The 24,547-nt window shown below is 41.4% G+C and overlaps 1 protein-coding gene across 1 annotated transcript in view; it reads right to left on the bottom strand.

Moving 5' to 3' along the window:
* Nucleotides 1–24,547, bottom strand: part of sacm1la (SAC1 like phosphatidylinositide phosphatase a) — a 101,097-nt gene that overhangs the window by 69,310 nt on the left and 7,240 nt on the right. Inside the window, exons 2-4 of the mRNA XM_061966756.2 lie at nucleotides 17,325–17,422; nucleotides 12,682–12,756; nucleotides 12,473–12,600 (exon numbers count right to left, since the gene is read on the bottom strand). Coding sequence (XP_061822740.1) covers nucleotides 12,473–12,600; nucleotides 12,682–12,756; nucleotides 17,325–17,422 — 301 coding nt within the window. The remainder of the gene's footprint in view (nucleotides 1–12,472; nucleotides 12,601–12,681; nucleotides 12,757–17,324; nucleotides 17,423–24,547) is intronic.

Genomic DNA, 24,547 nt, shown 5'->3' with positions numbered 1-24,547 from the left:
ACCATTTTAGAAGTATCCTCCTACCTGTTCCCCTGTTAATATGTTGTTAGCATGCTAACATTAACATGGTAACTTTATACTAGCATTTTAACTGATTTTGTACTTTGTACCCTAATAATCATGGATTTTGTTACTTGGCGCCATTGTAGAAGTATGCTAGCTGTTCCCCAGTTAGCATGTTCATGTTAGTTTGCTAACATGACCACGCTAACGTGTATGGCAGCATTGTAGCAAAGTTTGTACGTTTTAACCTACTAGTCATGGATTTTGTTACTTGGTGCCATGTTAGAAGTATGGTAGTTGCTGCTCCGTGGCCTTGTGGTTAGAGTGTCCGCTCTGAGATCGGTAGGTTGTGAGTTCAAACCCCGGTCGAGTCATACCAAAGACTATAACAATGGGACCCATTACCTCCCTGCTTGGCACTCATCATCAAGGGTTGAAATTGGGGGGTTGGAATTGGGGGTTAAATCTCCTAAATGATTCCAGAGCGCAGCCACCGCTGCTGCTCACTGCTCCCCTCACCTCCCAGAAGGTGCAACAAGGGGATGGGTCAAATGCAGAGGGTAATTTCATCACACCTAGTGTGTGTGACTATCAGTGGTACTTTAACTGTTCCCCTGTTATCATGTTAATGTAAGCATCTTAGAAGTATGCTAGCTGTTCGCCTGCTACCATGTTAATGTTAAAATGGTAATGTTTTATGTTAGCATTTTAGTATTTTTTTTACTTTTCAACTTAATAATCAAGGATTTTGTCCCTTGGCGCCATCTTAGAAGTATCCTAGCTGTTCCCCTTTTATCATGCTAATGTTAGCATGTTACCATTAGAATGCTAACACTTTTTGAAAGCATTTTAGTTTATTTGGGTTTTTTTGGGACGGCGTGGCGAAGTTGGTAGAGTGGTTGTGCCAGCAATCGGAGGGTTGCTGGTTACTGGGGTCCACCTTCTATCATCCTAGTCACGTCTGTTGTGTCCTTGGGCAAGACACTTCACCCCTTGCTCCTGATGGCTGCTGGTTAGCGCCTTGCATGGCAGCTCCCGCCATCAGTGTGTGGATGTGGAAATACTGTCAAAGCGCTTTGAGTACCTTGAAGGTAGAAAAGCGCTATACAAGTATAACCCATTTATCATTTTTGGGACGGCGTGGCGAAGTTGGTAGAGTGGCTCTGCCAGCAATCGGAGGGTTGCTGGTTACTGGGGTTCAATCCCCACCTTCTACCATCCTAGTTGTGTCCTTGGGCAAGACACTTCACCCTTGCTCCTGATGGGTGCTGGTTAGCGCCTTGCATGGCAGCTCCCGCCATCAGTGTGTGAATGGGTGAATGTGGAAATACTGTCAAAGCGCTTTGAGTACCTTGAAGGTAGAAAAGCGCTATACAAGTATAACCCATTTATCATTTATTATAATTCAACCTACCCATCATGGATTTCATTATTTGGTGCCATCTTAAAAGTATGCTAGCTGTTACACGGTTACCATGCTAATGTAAACATAATAATGTTAGCATGCTAATATTTCATCCTAGCATTTTAGGTAATTACATTATTTTTAACCAAATTATCATAGATTTTGTTACTTGGTGCTATCTAATAAATATGCTAGCTGTTCCCCTGTTAGCATGTTAATGTTAACTAATTTTGTACTGTTTACCCTAATAATCATGAATTTTGTTACTTGTCACAATCTTAGAAGTATGCAAGCAGTTCCCCGGCTAGCATGTAAATGATAGCATGCTGATGTTAGCATGCTAGCATTTGTGCGAGCATTTTAGCTAATCTTGTAAGTTTCAACCTAAAAATCATGGATTTTGTTACTTGGTGCCATCTTAGAAGTATGCTAGCTGTTCGCCTGCTACCATGTTAATGTTAAAATGGCAACATTTTATGCTAGCATTTTAAAATTGTTGTACTTTTTAACGTAATAATCATGGATTTTGTTCCTTGGCACCAGTATTAAAAGTATGCCAGCTGTCCCCCCGTTACCATGCTAATGTTAGCATGTTAACATTAGAATGCTAACATTTTTGAACTAATTTGTATTTTTAGAACCTAATAATCATGGATTACATTACTTGGTGCCATCTTAAAAGTATGCTAGCTGTTACAAGGTTACCATGCTAATGTTAACATAATGTTAGCATGCTAATGTTTTATCCTAGCATTTTAGGTAATTTTATTCTTTTTAACCAAATTATCATAGATTTTGTTACTAATAAATATGATAGCTGTTACCCTGTTAGCATGTTAATGTTAGTTTGCTAATCTAATCTTATCTTAACTAGGGTTGTACGGTATACCGGAATTAATATAGTACTGCAAAACTAATGAATCATTTTCGATACTATACCACTTCTGAAGCGTACCGGTCCCGCACCTCCTGCCTCCCCACGCCCGCGTCGAAGTTGTGACATTGCTGGTTATACAAGCAGAGGAGCATGTTCGGTAGCACACAATCAGTGTGTCGACAGAAAAGGGAGAACGGACGCATTTTTGGCTTAAAAACTAAAGATAAAGGTGACGTTATAACACTGAAACGCCCTCAGGAAGAGATGCTTTAAGACATGGCTCGCTAGCTAGCGGCTGACGTCCATCCGCCGTCGGCAGTGTTTTAGCGACTTCTAAATCACTAATCCTTGCCTCCATGGCGACAAATAAAGTAAGTTTCTTACAAGTATCATCCCTGCAGGGCGAGGAATAGCTTAACATGCTTCACTACACACCGTAGCTCACCGGCATCAAAATGTAAACAAACGCTATGGGTGGATCTACACATGACATCCACTGTAATGATATCAAGTACAGGCACGTATCTTGTCGATACTACTATGATTAAGTCGATATTTTTTGGCATCACAACATCTTCTTTCGTTTTTTTACAATGTATATTATGTTTATAAACTCAGGAAATAGGTCCCTGGACACATGAAGACTTAGAATATGACCAATATATGATCCTGTAACTACTTGGTATCGGATTGATACCTAAATTTGTGGTATAATCCAAAACTAATGTAAAGTATCAAACAACAGAAGAATAAGTGATTAGTACATTTTAACTGAAGTGTAGACAGAACATGTTAAAGAGAAAGTAAGCAGATATTAACAGTAAATGAACAAGTATATAATAATACATTTTCTAATACTTGTCCTTAATAATGTTGACAAAATAATAGAATGATAAATGATACAATATGTTACAGCATACGTCAGCAGACTAATTAGGAGCCTGTGTTTGTTTACTAACTACTAAAAGACAAGTTGTCTTGTACAAACCCCGTTTCCATATGAGTTGGGAAATTGTGTTAGATGTAAAAATAAACGGAATACAATGATTTGCAAATAATTTTCAACCCATATTCAGTTGAATATGCTACAAGGACAACATATTTGATGTTCAAACTGATAAACTTTAGAATTTGATGCCAGCAACACGTGACAAAGAAGATGGGAAAGGTGGCAATAAATACTGATAAAGTTGAGGAATGCTCATCAAACACTTATTTGGAACATCCCACAGGTGAACAGGCAAATTGGGAACAGGTGGGTGCCATGATTGAGTATAAAAGTAGATTCCATGAAATGCTCAGTCATTCACAAACAAGGATGGGGCGAGGGTCACCACTTTGTCAACAAATGCGTGAGCAAATTGTTCAACAGTTTAAAAAAAACCTTTCTCAACCAGCTATTGCAAATCATTTAGGGATTTCACCATCTACGGTCCGTAATATCATCAAAGGGTTCAGAGAATCTGGAGAAATCACTGCAAGTAAGCAGCTAAGCCCGTGACCTTCGATCCCTCAGGTTGTACTGCATCAACAAGCAACATCAGTGTGTAAAGGATATCACCACATGGGCTCAGGAACACTGTCAGTAACTACAGTTGGTCGCTACATCTGTAAGTGCAAGTTAAAACTCTCCTATGCAAGGCAAAAACCGTTTATTAACAGCACCCAGAAACGCTGTCGGCTTTGCTGGGCCTGAGCTCATCTAAGATGGACTGGTACAAAGTGGAAAAGTGTTCTGTGGTCTGACGAGTCCTCATTTCAAATTGTTTTTGGAAACTGTGGACGTCGTGTCCTCCGGACCAAAGAGGAAAATAACCATCCGGATTGTTATAGGCACAAAGTTGAAAAGCCACCATCTGTGATGGTATGGGGATGTATTAGTGCCCAAGACATAACTTACACATCTGTGAAGGCGCCATTAATGCTGAAAGGTACATACAGGTTTTGGAGCAACATATGTTGCAAACCAAGCAACGTTACCATGGACGCCCCTGCTTATTTCAGCAAGACAATGCCAAGCCACGTGTTACATCAACGTGGCTTCATAGTAAAAGAGTGCGGGTACTAGACTGGCCTGCCTGTAGTCCAGACCTATCTCCCATTGAAAATGTGTGGCGCATTATGAAGCCTAAAATACAACAACGGAGACCCCCGGGCTGTTGAACAACTTAAGCTGTACATCAAGTAAGAATGGGAAAGAATTCCACCTGAGAAGCTTAAAAAATGTGTCTCCTCAGTTCCCAAACGTTTACAGTGTTGTTAAAAGGAAAGGCCTTGTAACACAGTGGTGAACATGCTCTTTCCCAACTACTTTGGCACGTGTTGCAGCCATGAAATTCTAAGTTAAAAAAAAATAAAGTTTATGAGTTTGAACATCAAATATCTTGTCTTTGTAGTGCATTCAATTGAATATGGGTTGAAAAGGATTTGTAAATCATTGTATTCCGTTTATTTTTACATCTAACACAATTTCCCAACTCATATGGAAACGGGGTTTGTAAAATTATTTTTCCTACAGCCGTTTTTCATTAAAGGGGAATTGCACTTTTCTTTTTTAGGAATTTTGCCTATCGTTCACAATCATTATGAAAGACAAGAAGACAAAAGTTGTTGTTTTTTCCATCGCTTTCTAACATATAAAGATGGTCTTGTTCTAGTTGTCTAGCGAGGCAGCTTATAGAAGCAATCAATTCTACGTCTAAATCACATTAAAAATGCATTCAAAAACCGCCAACAGAAGTTTATTTGCGTTCCGTAACCTGCACAATAACCATCCATCCATCCATTTCCTACCGCTTGTCCCTTTTGGGGTCGCGGGGGGTGCTGGAGCCTATCTCAGCTGCATTCGGGCGGAAGGCGGGGTACACCCTGGACAAGTCGTCACCTCATCGCAGGGCCAACACAGATAGACAGACAACATTCACACTCACATTCACACACTAGGGCCTATTTAGTGTTGCCAATCAACCTATGCCCAGGTGCATGTTTTTGGCGGTGGGAGGAAGCCGGAGTACCCAGAGGGAATCCACGCAGTCACGGGGAGAACATGCAAACTCCACACAGAAAGATCCCGAGCCCGGGATTGAACTCAGGACTACTCAGGACTAGGGATGTCCGATATTGTCCAACTCTTTAATTACAGATACCGATATCAACCGATACCGATATCAACCGATATATACAGTCGTGGAATTAACACATTATTATGCCTAATTTGGACAACCAGGTATGGTGAAGATAAGGTGCTTTTAAAAAAATTAATGAAATAAAATAAGATAAATACATTAAAAACATTTTCTTGAATAAAAAAGAAAGTAAAACAATATAAACAGTTGCATAGAAACTAGTAATTAATGAAAATTAGTAAAAATTAACTGTTAAAGGTTAGTACTATTAATGGACCAGCAGCACAATGTAGGAACCAGAATATGAATAACAGAAAGAAACAACCCTTTGGTGTGAATGAGTGTAAATGGGGGAGGAAGTTTTTTTGGGTTGGTGCACTAATTGTAAGTGTATCTTGTGTTTTTTATGTTGATTTAATAAAAATCAAAACAAAAAAAAAACAAAAAAAAAACGATACCGATAATAATAAAAACGATACCGATAATTTCCGATATTACATTATCGGACATTTCTACTCAGGACCTTCGTATTGTGAGGCACATGCACTAACCCCTGTTCCACCGTGCTGCCCTGTACAATAACCAAGCTGTAGCAATATTGTTATTCTAAGAGCGAACTCAGAGGAACTCTTTTTCTAGCGTACTAACACATTGGCGTGCTACGGTATTAGCCGTGAGCTAGCCACGGAAAGAGATAAGCTAGCTCTACCCCAGCACCCGAATCGCAATTTGAATTTGACACCAATCTGTACTGACTGAAAAACATGAACAATCATATTACAGTATCTGTAAAATATTAGGCCACATTTCATGTTTTGTTTGTCCACAACTAGCTCGATAGTGTATGCACTGTAGTGTACGGTTGGTGATGTGCTGCATGTATTATGAACAATAGTATAGTGACTTACTCGATGGCCAGTTGTCCATTTGGTCAAGCTGGCTTGGGCTGTTTCCAGTTGATTTGGGTAAGCACACACCATTAATTCGGCATAGCTTAGCTCAAACTCATTCCACATTTGCAGTGTGACCAAGACACAACGACCTCACTCTAGAGCTTCCGTCCAGCGCTTTAACTTCTTTGTGCTGGCTGCTATAATCAACAGTTCATCCTCCGTATTATCAGCTTCAAAAAGATAATGTTGTGAATCCTCATTTGTTCAAAAATAGTAGTCTTTGTTGTCTGTTACTAAGTCTGCCATAATTACAACACACTCGCGTTTGTTTTTGGGAGTAGGAACAACACACGTTTATTGCCGAAAGTCAGATGTGCACCGCAATGGAAATGGGAATCAAAATGCGCAGAGGAAGTTTTGTTATTGCATAAAATGACCCAAATACAGTAAATATTGCACATATTTCTTATTATTACGAATGTGTATGTTACTACATTATATAAATATACTTGCAGCGGGTGTACAAAACGTTGATGGAGGGTTTTCATGTTGTTTTAGAGGGCTTTGAAGGCTACAACAGTGTCCCATTAACCGCATCTTGCAAGCGTTTATCATCTTACAAAAAATAAAAAGGTGTGGTCTTGTGTCTCACAATGATTGTGAACGATAGGCAAAATTTCAAAAAAGGTGCAGTTTCCCTTTAAGAAGCACTCTGAATTTTTCAAATTTAAATGGAAGAAAATAAACATATTTTATTTGCCAAGGAAAGTATTTTGTGTGTCTGTTTATTAATTAATAATAAAAGAATAATAAAAAATTGTTCAGTGTGTGCGTAAGAACTTTTTGAGCACAACGATCAATACAGCACCGTGATAATGACAACCGCGATAATGACAATCGTGATAATTTTGGTCAAAATTATTATGATAATGATAGTGAAATTTGTATATCCTTACATCCCTAGTTTCTTAATAATGTCAAAATGAAACTAGTTTGTATTTCATTATAAAGTGAAATGTCTTATTTTGTTTTGTGTATTTAAATTTAACGTCTGACTGACTTGTATGTAGGTTTAGCATTTTGATTCAACATGCTTAAATACCCGCAGTATCGACACATCCTTTTAAGTCATAAGCACTAATGGTTGAGTTTAGCAATGCTGTCTTACAGCAAGAGGGTTCTGGATACAAGTACTGTAGAGCTTGGTACTAGCAACGACTTCACGATACAAATGATATTATGATACACAATGCAATACAGTATTGTGATATATTGCACTAATCACTGATAAATTTAAAATGCAGCTTAGAATACAAGTGGTTTGCAATATATGTACACTTGATGAGAGTATAATTTATTGTACAGACTCAGTCAGAAACAAATGAACCGTTTTCATTTATTGTAATTTGTACAGAAAGTGGATCAAGTTTCTTGCCACCAAAATGTCAAAAAAGTGCCCTTGACTTGACTGTCAAATTTTTCTACTGCCATGCTCACCACTACCCCTGCAACGTGTCAACATAGCGACACGTTGCGGAGTGGACGTGCGGAAATCGGGCCAAAACATGACAAAAACATTTTAGATAAAAAATTTCATCAATATTAAAGGAGACTCACTATGCAAAACCAACTTTTCTTACCTATTGGTGTCTGATTGTGTGCATTTACCTGTTATGTAGACCACAAGGAAGTGATTTAAATGCAGAAAAAAATCATAACATGACCCCTTTAAAACATTAAAAGTCAATATTAAATCGTTTTAGTATCACGGTATATCAACATATTAAATTTCACCCCCACCTTTAGGCCCTGTCTACATTAAACCGGATAATTCCTTAAACGAATAACTATTTAGCCTAAACTCCGTATCAGCCACACTGACCCACCGTTTAAGGTTCCCCTACTTGGATAGTTTTTTACACGGGTAAGTGTGCCGTCTGTTTCTTGAATCTCCGGCTCTTAGGTCTGTATGGACCCATTGATTGTTTATAATCGGAGTTCGGAGAGGAAGTGACGTCAGAAAGAACGCGCCACAGCCAGCTTCACAACGACCGGTTTCCACTCGGAGATAACCACTAGAAAGATGGAGGCAAATCATCCAGACATGCCTGTGTTTGTCCTTCTTCTATATGTACAGGCGCTTTTAGAAATCACACATTAATACCTTAAGAGAAGGAATCAGAATCAGAATCAGAATCGTTTTATTGCCATTGTTTGAGAAAGGGTTCACAAACTAACAAAAAAAAGTGAAGGAAACGCACAATTGCAGCTATTTCGGATACAACACATCTCAGATGGCAACATTGCAATGTTGAGCGACGGTTTTGGATAAGGCCTGGACGAATGGCAGCCTGGTGGGATGTTTTTCAACGAGTGTGTTGTGCCAGAGGAATAGCAAAAGAATTTTCGAATGTCCAGGTCAGCTGTGATTCTACTTAGCGGAAAACGTTGTCCATTTGTCGAAGGGGAGACAACGAGAATGCGGGCTCCCATGGATGTGATAAAAAAAGTAGCGTTTGCTTTGTATTACCTGGCCGACAAAGGAAGACTAAGGAAAACAGCGAATGCATTTGGACTGGCAAAGCAGACTGTATCAGTTATTTTCCGCAATGTATGTCGAGCGATTACTCAACGTCTAGTTTTGTACTCCATAACTACAGTGAATACATGAAGTGGTTGCGGCTGTCAAGTGTGACCGCCAATTTCAGCCTCCAAGCACAGGCAGGATTGCAAAAATGGACAATGAAGGTGAGGAGTGTCCAGACCAGATATCTTGATACCTGGATTGATTGTTGTAAAATGTTCTTTATGACAATGAGCCTGGTTACATGCACATTTCCAAACATTTGTGGTCCCCTGCTGTTCAGTTTTCCCTCGGGAAAAAGGTTTGTGCGGATGAACCGTTTTGGACTGCTGGGATACGCCTGTCCACAACCGTTTAATCAGGAATGTATACACCCGAGACCTATTTACTCTGACGTCGGACGGAACGTTATCACGTTTACGGTGTTACGTCGAGTGACACTTCAAAAGCGGGGCGGGAGAGACATGAGAACGAGGAAGAAGGAGAAATACAAACACACTTCAGCAAAAGTCAGCATTATTGGTGTGATGAAGAGACTACGGTCTGCCTTAGCATTCTGAAAGAACTTAACATTATGGTGTGTATAGATGAAAGAAAGCACAGGAACGGTGACATTTATAAAAAAGTGTGTGAAGACTTGCGTGATGCTGGCTATGATCGGACAACCGAGTAGATTAAGTATCGTTGGAAGACGCTCAAGACGGCATACCATAAGGCTAAAAAACAGAACACCACCAGCGGCTGGAATCCTGACGGTTTTGTCCATTACGACCTAATGGATGAATTATTGGGGAATAGACCGCTGACTTTTTCAGCAAAGGAGTCAAGCGGACCACTAGTTCACATGTAAACGGCATACGCTAGTTCTCGTAGTGCATGTAAACACCATAAACCTAACAATTGGTAAAACTGAATTCGAGGGAAAACTGAACAGCAGGGGACCAAAAACATTAGGAAATACCCATGTAACCGCAGTCATTGTTTACTTTCACCCGTCCATTAAAGATTTGATTCATTTATGATGGCTCAGGTCTGATTCACGACAATAGGGCTAGTCTAGCAGCTGCTGATGGTGAGGCAAGCAAGGTTTACTAATCAGAGAAATGTGGCAATAGGCTAATTGAAATACTTCACATACCAGACTGCCGGGTAAGGATACACTTCCAGGTCAGAGGTGACTATGACTATAATATATGCGCGTCTGCCATTTTCCTCGCATTCAAGATTCCAGATTGTTTATTGTCATATGCACAGTTAAACAGACAGTTTGCCGTACAATGAAAATCTTACCTTGCTAGTCCACCCTTCAACAAGCCACACGGTACTTAGCTAAAAATAAAAAATAAAAATAAAAATGTATATACAAGGCACAGTAAGTAACATAACATTATTGCACATTCTGATAAATATGGAGGTGACCTTGGGTCACAGCAGCAGTTAAAGTGTCTTTAGTGATCAAAGGTGAAAAGTGCATAATGATGGTTCACAGTTCGGGGATGGTCATGGTAGCTGTCTTTTGTTCAAAAAGATAAAAGTAAAACGGGGGGTGGGGGGGCCTAGCATTCACAAGTTAGCATTCACAAGCCTGATGGCCTGTGGGTAGAAACTGTTTGTCAGTCTCGTAGTCCTGGATTTCAGGCTCCTGTATCGTCTGCCTGATGGTAGGAGGCTGAAGGGACTGTGCTGGGGGTGTCTACTGTCCTTTATGATGTTGTGTGCTGTCCTGGTGGCCCTGGTAGAGTACATGTTCTGTACTGAGGGGAAGGCTGCTCCTGATATGTACTGAGCAGTTTTAATCACCCACTGGAGTGCCTTCCTGTCCTTCGCAGTGCAGTTTCCATACCAGACCGTGATTGAGCTGGTAAAGACACTCAACCGTACTTCTATAGAAGTTGCTGATAATTTTGGGTGGCATGCCAAATTTTCTCAGCCTTCTTAGGAAGTACAGTCGCTGCTGGGCTTTCTTTACTGTTTGTTGGGTGTTGTGATCCCAGGTGAGGTCCTCGCTGATGTGGGTCCCGAGGAATTTAAAGGTTTTCACCCTGTCCACCTTTGTCCCCCCTATGTACAGAGGTGTGTACTGTGCACTCCTTCTCCGTGGGTCAATAATCATCTCCTTGGTCTTGTCTGTGTTCAAGGAGAGATTATTATCCTGACACCAGGCCACCAGTTCCGCTACCTCCCTTCTGTACGCTGCCTCCGCTCCCCCGGTGATCAGTCCGACGACCGTAGTATCATCTGCAAACTTGATAATACTGGTGTTGTTCTGGGAGGCCACACAGTCGTGTGTGAAGAGGGTGTACAATAGGGGGCTCAGCACGCAGCCTTGGGGGGTCCCTATGCTTAGAACCTTTGTGCCTGATGTCTGGTTGCCAATTCTGACTGACTGGGGCCGGTTTGTGAGAAAGTTCAGGACCCAGTCACAGAGAGCCGGTGTCAGACCAACAGTGAGGAGTTTAGCAGTGAGTTTTTGTGGGATGACTGTGTTGAAAGCAGAGCTGTAGTCTATGAATAATAGCCTGGCATAGGTGTCCTTGCCCTCTAAGTGGGTGAGGGTGGTGTGGATGACGGTGTTGACTGCATCCTCAGTGGACCGGTTCTGCCGGTAGGCAAACTGTAGAGGGTCCAGTGTGTCTGGGATGGTCTTCTTGATGTGTGACATGACTATCCTCTTAAAGCACTTCATCACTATTGGGGTGAGTGCAACAGGGCGATAGTCATTCAGACAGGTCACAGTGTTTTTCTTTGGCAGGGGCACGATGGTGGTGGTCTTGAAGCAGGTTGGCACAACAGCTTGTGCTAGTGACAAGTTGTATATGTCAGCAAGTACATCAGCCAGCTCTGATGAACACACCCTGAGGGCCTGGCCAGGGATGTTGTCTGGGCCGACTGCCTTCCGTGGGTTTGTTCTCCTCAAAACTGTACGTACCTCTGCTGTTGTCACAGTGAGTGGTGGGTCCTGCGTGCGCTCTGTGGTCAGAACCCCTCTCTGTTGGTTGGTGTTGAGGACCTCGAAGCGGGCGTAGAACTCATTCAGCTCATCTGGCAGTGAGCGTTGGCTGTTTGTGACCCCCCTGCTCCCCTGCTTGTAGCCTGTGATGTGTTGCAGGCCTTGCCACATGCGTCGGGAATCTGTGGTGGAGTAGAATCCCTCCAGCTTTAGTCTGTATTGTCCCTTGGCCTCGCTGATGGATTTACGCAGGTCATATCTGGTCTTCTTGTAGTCCTCAGCGTTGCCTGAGACAAATGCAGTGGAGCGGGCATGTAGCTTGGACCGAACATCACAGTTAATCCAGGGTTTTTGGTTTGGGTATATTTTGTATTGTTTTGTGGGCACAATGTTTTCCACACATGTGCTGATGTAGCCAGCTACACTGGAAGCATATTCCTCTATGTCCACGCATGCGTACTAGGTGGGGTTGCGCCAGCGGACGCAGGGGTCTTAAACGATGGCATGGTGTATGTGTGGAAATATATGTGGGTTATATCCTGTATAACCTTAGTGTAGAGGCAGCTTTAGTTAGTTAAAAGCCACACTGTTCGGTGGACAAAATGTCCTCAACAGGCTTACATGGGTTCTCATACCTGGGTCTCTGATAGATGCAACACTGTCTTCTTGTAAGAAATGATATCGAAATCCACTGCTTTCCACACTGCATGACCCAGGAGGCTGCCCACATTCTTCTTTCTTGTGATGAGGATTAAGTACATCCCTATGCAAAGATAGTCAGTGCTCATCTATCAGGCTGAACAGGACAGTACAATGCAGCATTCCCTTACACCATGATACCAACCAGCAATGAGGCGAATGGTTCCCATGATGCCACATATAGGCCTGGTCACTGCGGAGGAAGGGATACCCTCTCTACCTGCGAAAACACCACAGATTAGATGCTTTAAAACAGGGTTTACAAATACTGCATTTGTGTGGCTGAGATGGTAGAGTGGTCATCCAGAAACTTGAGGGTTTCTGGTACGGATCCAGCTTCCGCCATCCTTGTTACTGCTGCTGTGTCCTTAGGCAAGACACCTCACCCACATTTCTCCCAGTGCCATCCACACTGGTGAACGATTCTTAATCTCAATTGAATGCCCTTGGGTAAATAAAGGTTACAAAAATAATTTCTTGTTATGAGCTTCTTTGAAATAAGCACCAGAAGACAGTTTAGGTAATAACACATCTAAGCTTTGATCTAATTAAATCCAAAGAAACAAAAACTTTTTTTTATTTTTTTTAAATAGCATGTGCAATTGTGGTTGTGTTGCATATGACCTACTATGATTGCATGCAAGTTGAAAAGAAGGGCAAAAGTAGTGCGGACCCCCTATTAAAATGAGGATGTTGCGTGTGCTACTTGAAGTTAACAGGAATATTGTGGGAGAGCAGAGTAGCTGTAAATGAAAAATGAAAATTAAAGCCATATAGTTTAAAGTCTTAGTGGAGGAGGCAAATAAACACACTGGTTAACTTGTAAGTATTGTAAGTAAGTATTTATTTTGGACATGTTTAATAACAGAGAAGAGAAAAAAACAGCAAAAAGAGTATTGAAAAAAAATGTATATAGTGATAAATTTCAAACATGTAAATAAACAGTTACAATGTTTACATCACATTTACAGCTTCACATTCTAACATGGCCAAAAAGGAGTAGGAAGAAGCAGAACTTATTTAATCTTACATCTTTTACGTTGACAGATACCGGTAATTGTTATTGTTTACTTCCTTTTCTTTTTAAATGTTTAACACAACAAAAAATTAATTAATAAATAAATATCAATACAGTTCACATGAATATATTGTTAAATTACTGTATTGTGCACATAATTTACTGAATATCTGATATGTTGTGTCTTTCATCAATAAGGTTCAATGTTTATCACTATTCCTCTTCCTTTGTACTTTGTAAACACTTAGCATTTGAACAGTTTTTTAAACTCGATCGATATTACATTGTTTGACTTTTTGCAAATCCATTCCATGATTTATCTCCACATACGGATATACACTGCACAAAAATATAATCACAACACTTTTGTTTTTGCTCCCATTTTTCATGAGTTGAATTCAAAGACCTAAACGTTTACTATATACACTAAATACCTATTCCTCTCAAATATTGTTCACAAATCTGTCTAAACCTGTGTTAGTGGGCATTTCTTCTTTGCTATCCATTCCACCTCACAGGTGTGGCATATCAAGATGCTGACTAAAAAGCATGATTATTGCACAGGTGTGCCTTAGGCTGTCCACAATAAAAGGACACTCTGAAATGTGCAGTTTTGCTTTATTGGGGTTTTGGTGGGGTTAGAGAAGCAGTCAGTATCTGGTGTTACCACCATTTTCCTCACGCAGTGCAACAGAGTTGATCAGGTTGTTGATTGTGGCCTGTGGAATGTTGGCGTTGTTAAAGATCTGTGATTGGATATACTGTATTCCCAACTTTTCAACCCACCTACAATACAAAATTAAATATACATGGATTTATTTTCAGTCAACATTTTCGTTTCAATTTTATTAGTCGTCAAAAATTGCAGTAAATTTTGTTACCGTCTTTGTCAACGTGCATTTTTTTTTAATCTCGTTATAGTCTTATTTTCATCAGGGGAAAATAGGTTGTTGACAACAAATAAGACAAAAATTATTAGTCTACGAAATTACCTTTGCTTTATTCTGGCTTTCTCTTTTGTTTCATGAACACAAGTAGTAATGCTACAATGGAACCATCTTTTTCGTCTGAGTTTAGGGGCTAATCCAAATTCGTAATTACTGGCGATACGTGTGTAAAAAAACAGTCCGGTGTAAAATGGCGTGGACCAATAAACTTAAGTATCAGTAGTAGTAGTAGCATCAGAACAGGCAGAAGGGCATGAAACGATAAGAAATAACAGCAGATTAAAGTAAAGGAGTGTGTTTGTATGCTGGACATTGAACTTCTGGCTGTTGGAATTTGACCATATTATTTGCCAAGGGAGTTTACTTCTGTAATCTTCATCGGAGTGTACGTCCCTCCTTCTGCTGACGAGGCTGCTGCTTGCGACACCATTCATGCCGCTGTTGCTAAGCAACAGACCAAACAACACGATGCCCTCATTCTCATTTCGGGTGACTTTAATCATGTTTATTTGGACTCTATATTACCCACTTTCCATCAATATGTGCACTGTGCAACACAGGACAATAAAACTCTGGACCTACTGTATGCTAATTCAAAAGATGCATACAGTGCCACTGCCTTGCCCCCCCTGGGATGGTCTGATCACAATCTGGTGCTTTTAACACCTCAATATGTTCCTGCTGTGAGGAGGCAGCCCGTCTCAACAAAATCAGTGCAGAGGCGGAACCAGGAAGCATGCCTTGCCTTGCAGGACTGTTTTGAGACCACATACTGGCCCTGACCGAGTCAACCCCTGGGTCCTGAAGACGTGTGCTGCTCAGCTAACTGAGATCCTGCACTTCATCGTCAACCTTCAGACTCAGCAACCTGAGTCTGAAGTTAGAACGGATACCAGCGCTATGGAAAACATCCTGCATAGTGCCGGTGCCCAAGAAGCCCATCCCATCGGGCTTGAATGACTTCAGACCTGTTGCCCTGACGTCCCATGTCATGAAGGTCCTCGAGAGACTTGTGCTGGATCAGCTGAGACCCCTGGTGGCTCCTTCCCTGGATCCTCTACAGTTTGCATATCAGCCCCATGTAGGAGTGGATGATGCTGTTATCTACCTGCTAAATCATGCTCACTCTCACCTGGATGGTGTGAAGGGCACTGTGAGGATCATGTTCTTTGATTTCTCCAGTGCCTTTAACACCATTCAGCCAATTCTGATGAGTGACAAGTTGCTCAGGATGGGTGTCAGTTCATCCATTGTCTCTTGGATCACTGATTACTTGTCTGACAGGCCCCAGTTTGTGCGACTGGTCTGTTGGATACTGTGGTCAGTGGTGTAGGTGCTCCACAGGGGACCGTCCTGTCTCCTTTCCTGTTCACCCTGTACACCTCAGACTTCCAGTATAGTTCCAGGTCCTGCCACCTGCAAAAATACTCTTGACGACTCTGCTGTGGTCAGGTGTATCAGAGAGGGACAGGAATTGGAGTACAGGACACTGATTGCTGACTTTGTGAAGTGGTCTCAGGCGAACCATCTGGTCCTTAATGTGGACAAGACCAAGGAGCTGGTCATCGACTTCAGGAAGAGAATGGTCCCGTTGGAGCCCATCAAGATCGAGGGCCGGGAGGTGGCAGTAGTGGGGCAGTACAAGTACCTGGGAGTCCACTTGAACAGCAGACTGGACTGGAAGGACAACTGCAAAGCTGTTTACAAGAAGGGCATGAGCAGACTCTTTTTCCTGAGGAAGCTTAGGTCCTTAAATGTGTGCAGCAAGCTGTTGGAGATATTTTATCAGTCTGTTGTGGCCAGTGCCCTGGACTTTGCAGTGGTTTGTTGGGGGAGCAGCACCAGCAAAAGGGACTCAAACCGGATTGACAAACTGATCCAGAAAGCGGGCCAAACTATTGGCACGCAGTTGGAGGCGTTTGTGTCAGTGACGGATAGGAGGACACTGGACAAACTGCTAGAAATCATGGACAATCCTGCCCACCCACTTCACCAGACAATTGAGGGACAGCGGAGTTCATACTCCAACAGGCTCATTCAGCTTCGTTCCCAGTGTTCGATTCAAGAACTCCTTCATTCCGCACTCCATCCAGCTGTATAATCACTCGCCATACAGCAATAGATGATATCTGTCTATTACCTGACACCTTCTATGTTAGCTACTTCTCTTTGTTTTTAATGTCTATTTTCTATTTTCTGCTGGATTTACTCTCTATTTTATGCTGCAGCTGTCACATATACTGTAATATTGTACATGGTAATTGTTATATATTGTATATATGATATAGACATAATATAATATAATATACTGTACATATATTATGTACATATTACATATATATGTTATATTTTATATCGCTATATTTAGTCTATTTATACCTGCATTGTCCTTTCCATCCTTACACTTTCCATCAGTTACTGTGTGAAGCAATTTCCCTTGTGGATCATTAAAGTTTGTCTAAGTCTAAGATGGGGAAGAGGCTGGCCGACAGCCGGTGCTAGGATGCCCACATAAATACATCAGTGGCGTAACAAATTAGCAACTGTTAAAAAAACGATTGTTTAACATGACATAACATTTACAAGTCTGAAAAGAGGAAAATCATCATAGGCCATTCATTTCTAAAGAGGAAGTAGTACCATGCTAAAGGAACATATTTGAGAAGAATTGAAGAGCAGCCAATAATAATTAAGGTCAAGATACCCTTTGAATAGTTCAATTAAAACTTGTTCACAACATACAGTCAAATATTATTTAAAAAGGTATGTTTAGTGATAAAACACAAATGTTTATTTGGGAGTTTGTATGAAAATTGATCTTACTTGTGAGGGTCATCTCATTTGAGACCCTGTCTATTGCCAGGACAGCATCAACCCCTTCATCACAGGCCTCAATGAAAAACTTCTCTGGAGTAGTGTGCCTGGAGAAAATTGAGGAAAGTTTACATGTTACAGTTAAATATTAGCTCTTAACCTGAAATTTATATCAGGAGTGTCTAAACCATGTGGGGCCCGCCGGGCGCTTCAATGAAGCCCGCGAGACATCACAAGTTTAACAAAAAGATTGGCCGCGTCATGTTTTTCCCTAGATTTGTTCCCCTGTGGAACAAATTGAGGTGAAATCACTGCCCTCTGGTGAATAAAAGCAAAGGCGACGGTCAATGACCACAAATGTCCTTTGACAGTGAGTTACGCACAGCCTCAATTTATATGACCCAATCCAAACAACGTTCCCCATTCATGGTGTAAATGACCTATAACCAATAAATGAAGTCAACACACGGTCGCAGATAACAAGGATTCTGCTCAGTGAACTATGTTGACATTGTAAAACACGTATCATCCATCCATTTTCTACCGCTTGTCCCATTCGGGGTCGCAGGGTTGCTAGAGCCTATCTCAGCGTAGATATAATTTCAAATTACACATATATACAGTAAATCCATTACAGTGCATTATGGGTGATATTCAAAACCGTTTATCAAAACTTCCCATATTTGGCACATTTTAGTTGCTTGATATTTCTGATTGATTACAAAACTTCAAGGAGGTTGTCAGGGAAGTAAACAGGGTAGGAGTCGAACTTTCGCATACTATGAAAATTCAAAGTTTTATCGTTTATACTTCATACTAGGGCTGGGCGATATGGCCTTTTATAAATATCTCAAAATTTTTAGGCCATGTCACGCTACACGATACATATCTCGATATTTTGCCTTAGCCTTGAATGAACACTTGATGCATATAATCACACCAGTATGATGATTCTATGTGTCTACATTAAAACACTCTTGTTCATACTGCATTAATATATGCTCATTTTAAACTTTCATGCAGAGAGGGAAATCACAACGAAGTCAATTTACCAAAACTATATTTATTAAACAGCTATTATGCAGTGGCACAAACATTCATGTCATTTCCAAAACAGAAAGTGCAAGATTGTCAGTCATGCACGTTTGTGCATGATGTCACTAAGATGACATATCAAAACAACACTAAATTAAAGTGCACTTTTTGTACAGAACGCCACTACAATAGTTTAAAATTCAATCCCGGGCTCGGGATCTTTCTGTGTGGAGTTTGCATGTTCTCCCCGTGACTGCGTGGGTTCCCTCCAGGTACTCCGGCTTCCTCCCACCTCCAAAAGACATGCACCTGGGGATAAGTTGATTGGCAACACTAAAATTGGCCCTAGTGTGTGAATGTGAGTGTGAATGTTGTCTGTCTATCTGTGTTGGCCCTGCGATGAGGTGGCGACTTGTCCACGGTGTACCCCGCCTTCCGCCCGATTGTAGCTGAGATAGGCTCCAGCGCCCCCCGCGACCCCAAAGGGAATAAGCGGTAGAAAATGGATGGATGGAAATAAAGAGCACTTTTGTGCATGATGTCACACAAGATATTTCAATAAGTCCATCCATCCATTTCTACCGCTTATTCCCTTTTGGGGTCGCGGGGGGCGCTGGAGCCTATCTCAGCTACAATGTCAAATAAAAATTAGCTGCATAATAGGAAATCAAATAGTATCACTATGTGGTAGTTTCCTGCGGACGTTATCTCCTTCTGTTGTTGACTTTTTTTTTCATAAGGTGTTGATGTGGAAATGGTTGCTTCGGCATTTTGTTGGTGTGGCACCGAACTGAGATGTTGACATGCAGAGTTTCAAGCACTCTTCATTCTCTAGCAGGTGACTTTTCAAATGATGCTACATTAGTAGAGCTGCTACTTTTTGTACGCTTTTGCCACATACTTGACATATTACGGTTGTATGTTCGAAATATTTCCGCTTGAAGCCAAACCACCGCCACACGATGGACCCCGTGTGGTTTTTCTTGGTGATTAATTATTCCTTCATTTGTTACCAGATTCGCACCTTCTTTCTCTCGTATTACCACTCGCATTGCTCCGTTAGCACCACAGATAATGTTATCCATGCTTCTACCTCTCTACTCCGTGAGGTAGCAGTATGTGACGTATGTAAGAAGGTGGGCTTGTTTTACGTCGCTTTGAGGAGAGACAAGAAAGAGTGGGAAGAGCCTGCAGCAGCCAAATGTTGTATGTCTGTGTTGGCCCTGCGATGAGGTGGCGACTTGAGTGCAGCTGGGATAGGTACTAAGGCTGGGCGATATGACTAAAAAATGTATCACGATATAAGTGTTTCATATCAGTCGATATCGATAATTATTGATAAAAAAAACAAAAAAACTATTCTAAATAAAGACCAAGAGAAAAAAGGCTGAATTTAAATACTTTTATTTTAAATATAACCTTTAACCTTTAGAACGAGGTCAGCATTATGAAAAACAGTCAAATAAATGAAAATACTGGTCGATGTGCAAATATTGACATTAAATAAATGCTTAAAGGGGAACATTATCACAATTTCAGAATTGTTAAAACCATTAAAAATCAGTTCCCAGTGGCTTATTATATTTTTCGAAGTTTTTTTCAAATTTTTACCCATTACCCAATATCCCTAAAAAAAGCTTCAAGTGCCTGATTTTAACCACCCGTCCATTTTCCTGTGACGTCACATAGTGAAGCCAACACAAACAAACATGGCGGAAAGAACAGCAAGCTATAGCGACATTAGCTCAGATTCAGACTCGGATTTCAGCGGCTTAAGCGATTCAACAGATTACGAATGTATTGAAACGGATGGTTGTAGTGTGGAGGCAGGTGGCGAAAACGAAATTGAAGAAGAAACTGAAGCCATTGAGCCATATCGGTTTGAACCGTATGCAAGCGAAACCGACGAAAACGACACGACAGCCAGCGACACGGGAGAAAGCGAGGATGAATTCGGCGATCGCCTTCTAACCAACGATTGGTATGTGTTTGTTTGGCATTAAAGGAAACTAACAACTATGAACTAGGTTTACAGCATATGAAATACATTTGGCAACAACATGCACTTTGAGAGTGCAGACAGCCCAATTTTCATCAATTAATATATTCTGCAGACATACCCTCATGTCAGCAGGCCAGGGAAGCTAGGGTCGATATTCTTCTCTTGATCATCTTGGGACGGTATGAGCCAAGACATCCAGGGGGGTTTAGCTCGCTCGTCTGCGGAAACAAACTGCCATTGCTTGCCGTGCTACAGAGGTCCTTTGTCCCTGAATTGCTCACACACTCCGGCAGATTCAATGGGGTCTGGCGGCAGATTTCTTTGACTTTATCGTTGGAAATGCATCTGCTTTGAGTGTCGCAGGATATCCACACATTCTTGCCATCTCTGTCGTAGCATAGCTTTCGTCGGTAAAGTGTGCGGAACAAACGTCCAATTTCTTGCCACTTTCGCATCTTTGGGCCACTGGTGCAACTTGAATCCGTCCCTGTTCGTGTTGTTACACCCCCCGACAACACACCGACGAGGCATGATGTCTCCAAGGTACGGAAAACAGTCGAAAAAACGGAAAATAACAGAGCTGTTTTGACCCGGTGTTTGAGAAAATGGCGGATTGCTTCCCGATGCGACGTCACGTTGTGACGTCATCGCTCCGAGAGTGAATATTTAAATCGCCAAAATTCACCCATTTAGAGTTCGGAAAACGGTTAAAAAAATATATGGTCTTTTTTCTGCAACATCAAGGTATATATTGACGCTTACATAGGTCTGGTGATAATGTTCCCCTTTAATCCAACAAAATGTGCAAAGTATTGTAATTAAGAAATTAGTAGTGTACAACTCAGGCTTCAAAGCCATATTGGTAACAATATATGCAAATAAATAACAGTCACATTAAGCAAGCAGAAACAAACATGTCTTACAGAATATTGTAAACATCGGAATAAACTTGCGTCTGAACATCTGTGACAAAACAAACCTGTTACCCTCTTCAGTCATTTATGGAAAAATCAAACCAACTTCAGCATATAAAAAAAATTACTCAAGCAACTACTCAACCATTGCTTCACTGGCTGCAACAATTCAAACACTGCTTCACTGCAAGTTACTCAACAATTGCCTCACTGCAGATTTTGTGCAAGGAAGACAAGCTGATTGACCATCCCAGGTTTTAAGGCTGCCCTGGTACATGTCACAATATTACCCCCAGTACTAAAAATTATTTCAGAGGGGGTGCTGGTGGCTGGAATGCACAAGTATCTTTTGGCAAGCTGCGACATTCTGGGAAACTTGTGCTCATATACCTTCCACCACTCAAGGGGGTCAGACTCACTGTCGGCATCCAGGCATTTTAGGTAGCTTTACAGCTCATTTTCCACTTTTTGCCTTTCAGTGAGAGGTGAGGCATCTTCTTCATCGTCTTGACTTTGTTTTTTGAAGAAACTACCTGATGATTTACGTTGTTTCTTCACACCCAGTGGGAGAGGTGTGGCAGCTTCTCCTTCTGCACCCTTCTGCACTAAATTAAAGTGCACTTTTTGTACAGAACGCCACTACAATAGTTTAAAATTCAATCCCGGGCTCGGGATCTTTCTGTGTGGAGTTTGCATGTTCTCCCCGTGACTGCGTGGGTTCCCTCCGGGTACTCCGGCTGCCTCCCACCTCCAAAGACATGCACCTGGGGATAGGTTGATTGGCAACACTAAATTGGCCCTAATGTGTGAATGTGAGTGTGAATGTTGTCTGTCTATCTGTGTTGGCCCTGCGATGAGGTGGCGACTTGTCCAGCGTGTACCCCGCCTTCCGCCCGTTTGTAGCTGAGATAGGCTCCAGCGCCCCCCGCGAGCCCAAAGGGAATAAGCGGTAGAAAATGGATGGATGGATGGATGTCTGTGGTGATGCACACCATTTTTTCCTCAGCCAGACTCCAGGACATCAGTGCCTCCTTCAAGCCTTCTGCTATTATCTCCCCGGTGTGGTCTTCGGGGAAATACGCAGTCTCCAGGCATCGTGTTTTCAGAACCCAGTCATTGTCGATGAAATGAATTGTCAAGCTTAGGTATGGCTCGCATGAACGGCTTGACCACATGTCGGAGGTTGTCGCATACTTGCCAACCTTGAGACCTCCGATTTCGGGAGGTGGGGGGAGGGGTAGGGGTGAGCGTGGTCGGGGTGGGACGGGGGCGTGGTTGGGTGTGTGGCTAAACGGGGAGGAGTATATTTACAGCTAGAATTCATCAAGTCAAGTATTTCATATATATATATATATATATATATATAAGAAATACTTGACGTTCAGTGAATTCTAGCTATATATATATATTTTTATTTTTATTTTTTTATTATTATTATATATATATATATTTTATTTTTTTTATTTTTTTTAATTTATATATATATGTATATATATATATATATAAAATACATACTTGAATTTCAGTGTTCATTTATTTACACATATACACACACATAACACTCATCTACTCATTGTTGAGTTAAGGGTTGAATTGTCCATCCTTGTTCTATTCTCTGTCACTATTTTTCGAACCATGCTGAACACCCTCTCTGATGATGCATTGATGTGTGGCACGCATAAAAGTGCTTTCATCAAATGCACTATATGGCAGTATTGTCCTGTTTAAGAGTGTCACAACATTGCTGTTTACGGCAGACGAACTGCTTTACGGTATACAAAAAAGTGACTGCTGTTGTTGTGTGTTGTTGCCACGCTGGGAGGACGTTAATGAAACTGCCTAACAATAAACCCACATAAGAAACCAAGAACTCGCCCTCCATCATTCTATAGTTATAACGTGATTGGGCAGGTACGCTTTTTTATATTGTGGAGGACCTGAGTCCGCCTGAATTTCGGGAGATTTTCGGGAGAAAATTTGTCCCGGGAGGTTTTCGGGAGAGGCACTGAATTTCGGGAGTCTCCCGGAAAATCCGGGAGGGTTGGCAAGTATGGGTTGTCGCAAAGTGCTTTGCTAACAGTATCTCCTTTTCCACGGATTCGTATCGGACTTAAAAAATCCAAAATACTGCCAAACTGGTGACGTGACGTTTCCTTTTTTATTTACAATTTCCTCTCGTGCTGCCGCACTCATATTCCCGTTTCGTTTCACTTCTCGTCGTCAGTTGGCCGTTGTTGCTTTTTTTTTTTTTTTCCTGTTAGCATTTCCCAGAATGCCTTGCGGTTCAGGCTCGGCCGTGATAGGTCGAGAGGCCAAAGCCCTTCCTCTGCCTACACCCCAGAAAGCCGTGCGGTTCCGGCTCGCCCTTTCTTCCTATTTTTTTCTAACAGAACTCAGTGAAATTATCGAACGTTCTATCGACCCCATTTTCTATTGATATTGATCACATGTCTATCGCGATATATATTGTTATTGTTTTATCGCCCAGCCCTAATAGGCACCCCCCACGACCTCAAAAGGGACAAGCGATAGAAATGGATGGATGAATGGATGTATATATGCACACATACTGTATATATGCATATGCCATGTATATGTGTGTACATACAAAACCCAAAACCAGTGAGGTTGGCACACTGTGTAAATCGTAAATAAAAACAGAATACAATGATTTGCAAATCTTTTTCAACCTATATTCAATTGAATACACTTCAAAGACAAGATACTTTTAACGTTCAAACTGGAAAACTTTGGGGGTTTTTTTGCAAATATTACCTCATTTGGAATTTGATGCCTGCAACATGTTTCAAAAAAGCTGGCACAAGTGGCAAACAAGACTGAGAAAGATGAGGAATGCTCATTGAATACTTATTTGGAAATATCCCACAGGTGGACAGGCTAATTAAGAACAGGTGGGTGCCATGATTGGGTATAATAGCAGCTTCCATGAAGTGCTCAGTCATTCACAAACAAGAATGGGGCGAGGGGTCACCAACAGTTTAAGTACAACATTTCTCAACGAGCTATTGCAAGGAATTTAGGATCTCATCATCTACGGTCCGTAATATCATCAAAAGGTTCAGAGAATCTGGAGAAATCACTGCTTGTAAGCAGCAATGCCCGTGACCTTCGATCCCTCAGGCGGTACTGCATTAAAAACCTACATCGGTGTGTAAAGGATATCACCACATGGGCTCAGGAACACTTCAGAAAACCTCTGTCAGTAACTACAGTTTATCGCTACATCTGTAAGTGCAAATTAAAACTCTACTATGCAAAGC

The sequence above is a fragment of the Nerophis lumbriciformis genome, linkage group LG11, assembly GCF_033978685.3.
Source record: "Nerophis lumbriciformis linkage group LG11, RoL_Nlum_v2.1, whole genome shotgun sequence".
NCBI classification, from domain to species: Eukaryota; Metazoa; Chordata; class Actinopteri; order Syngnathiformes; family Syngnathidae; genus Nerophis; species Nerophis lumbriciformis.
This window is presented reverse-complemented; position numbering and strand designations above follow the sequence as displayed.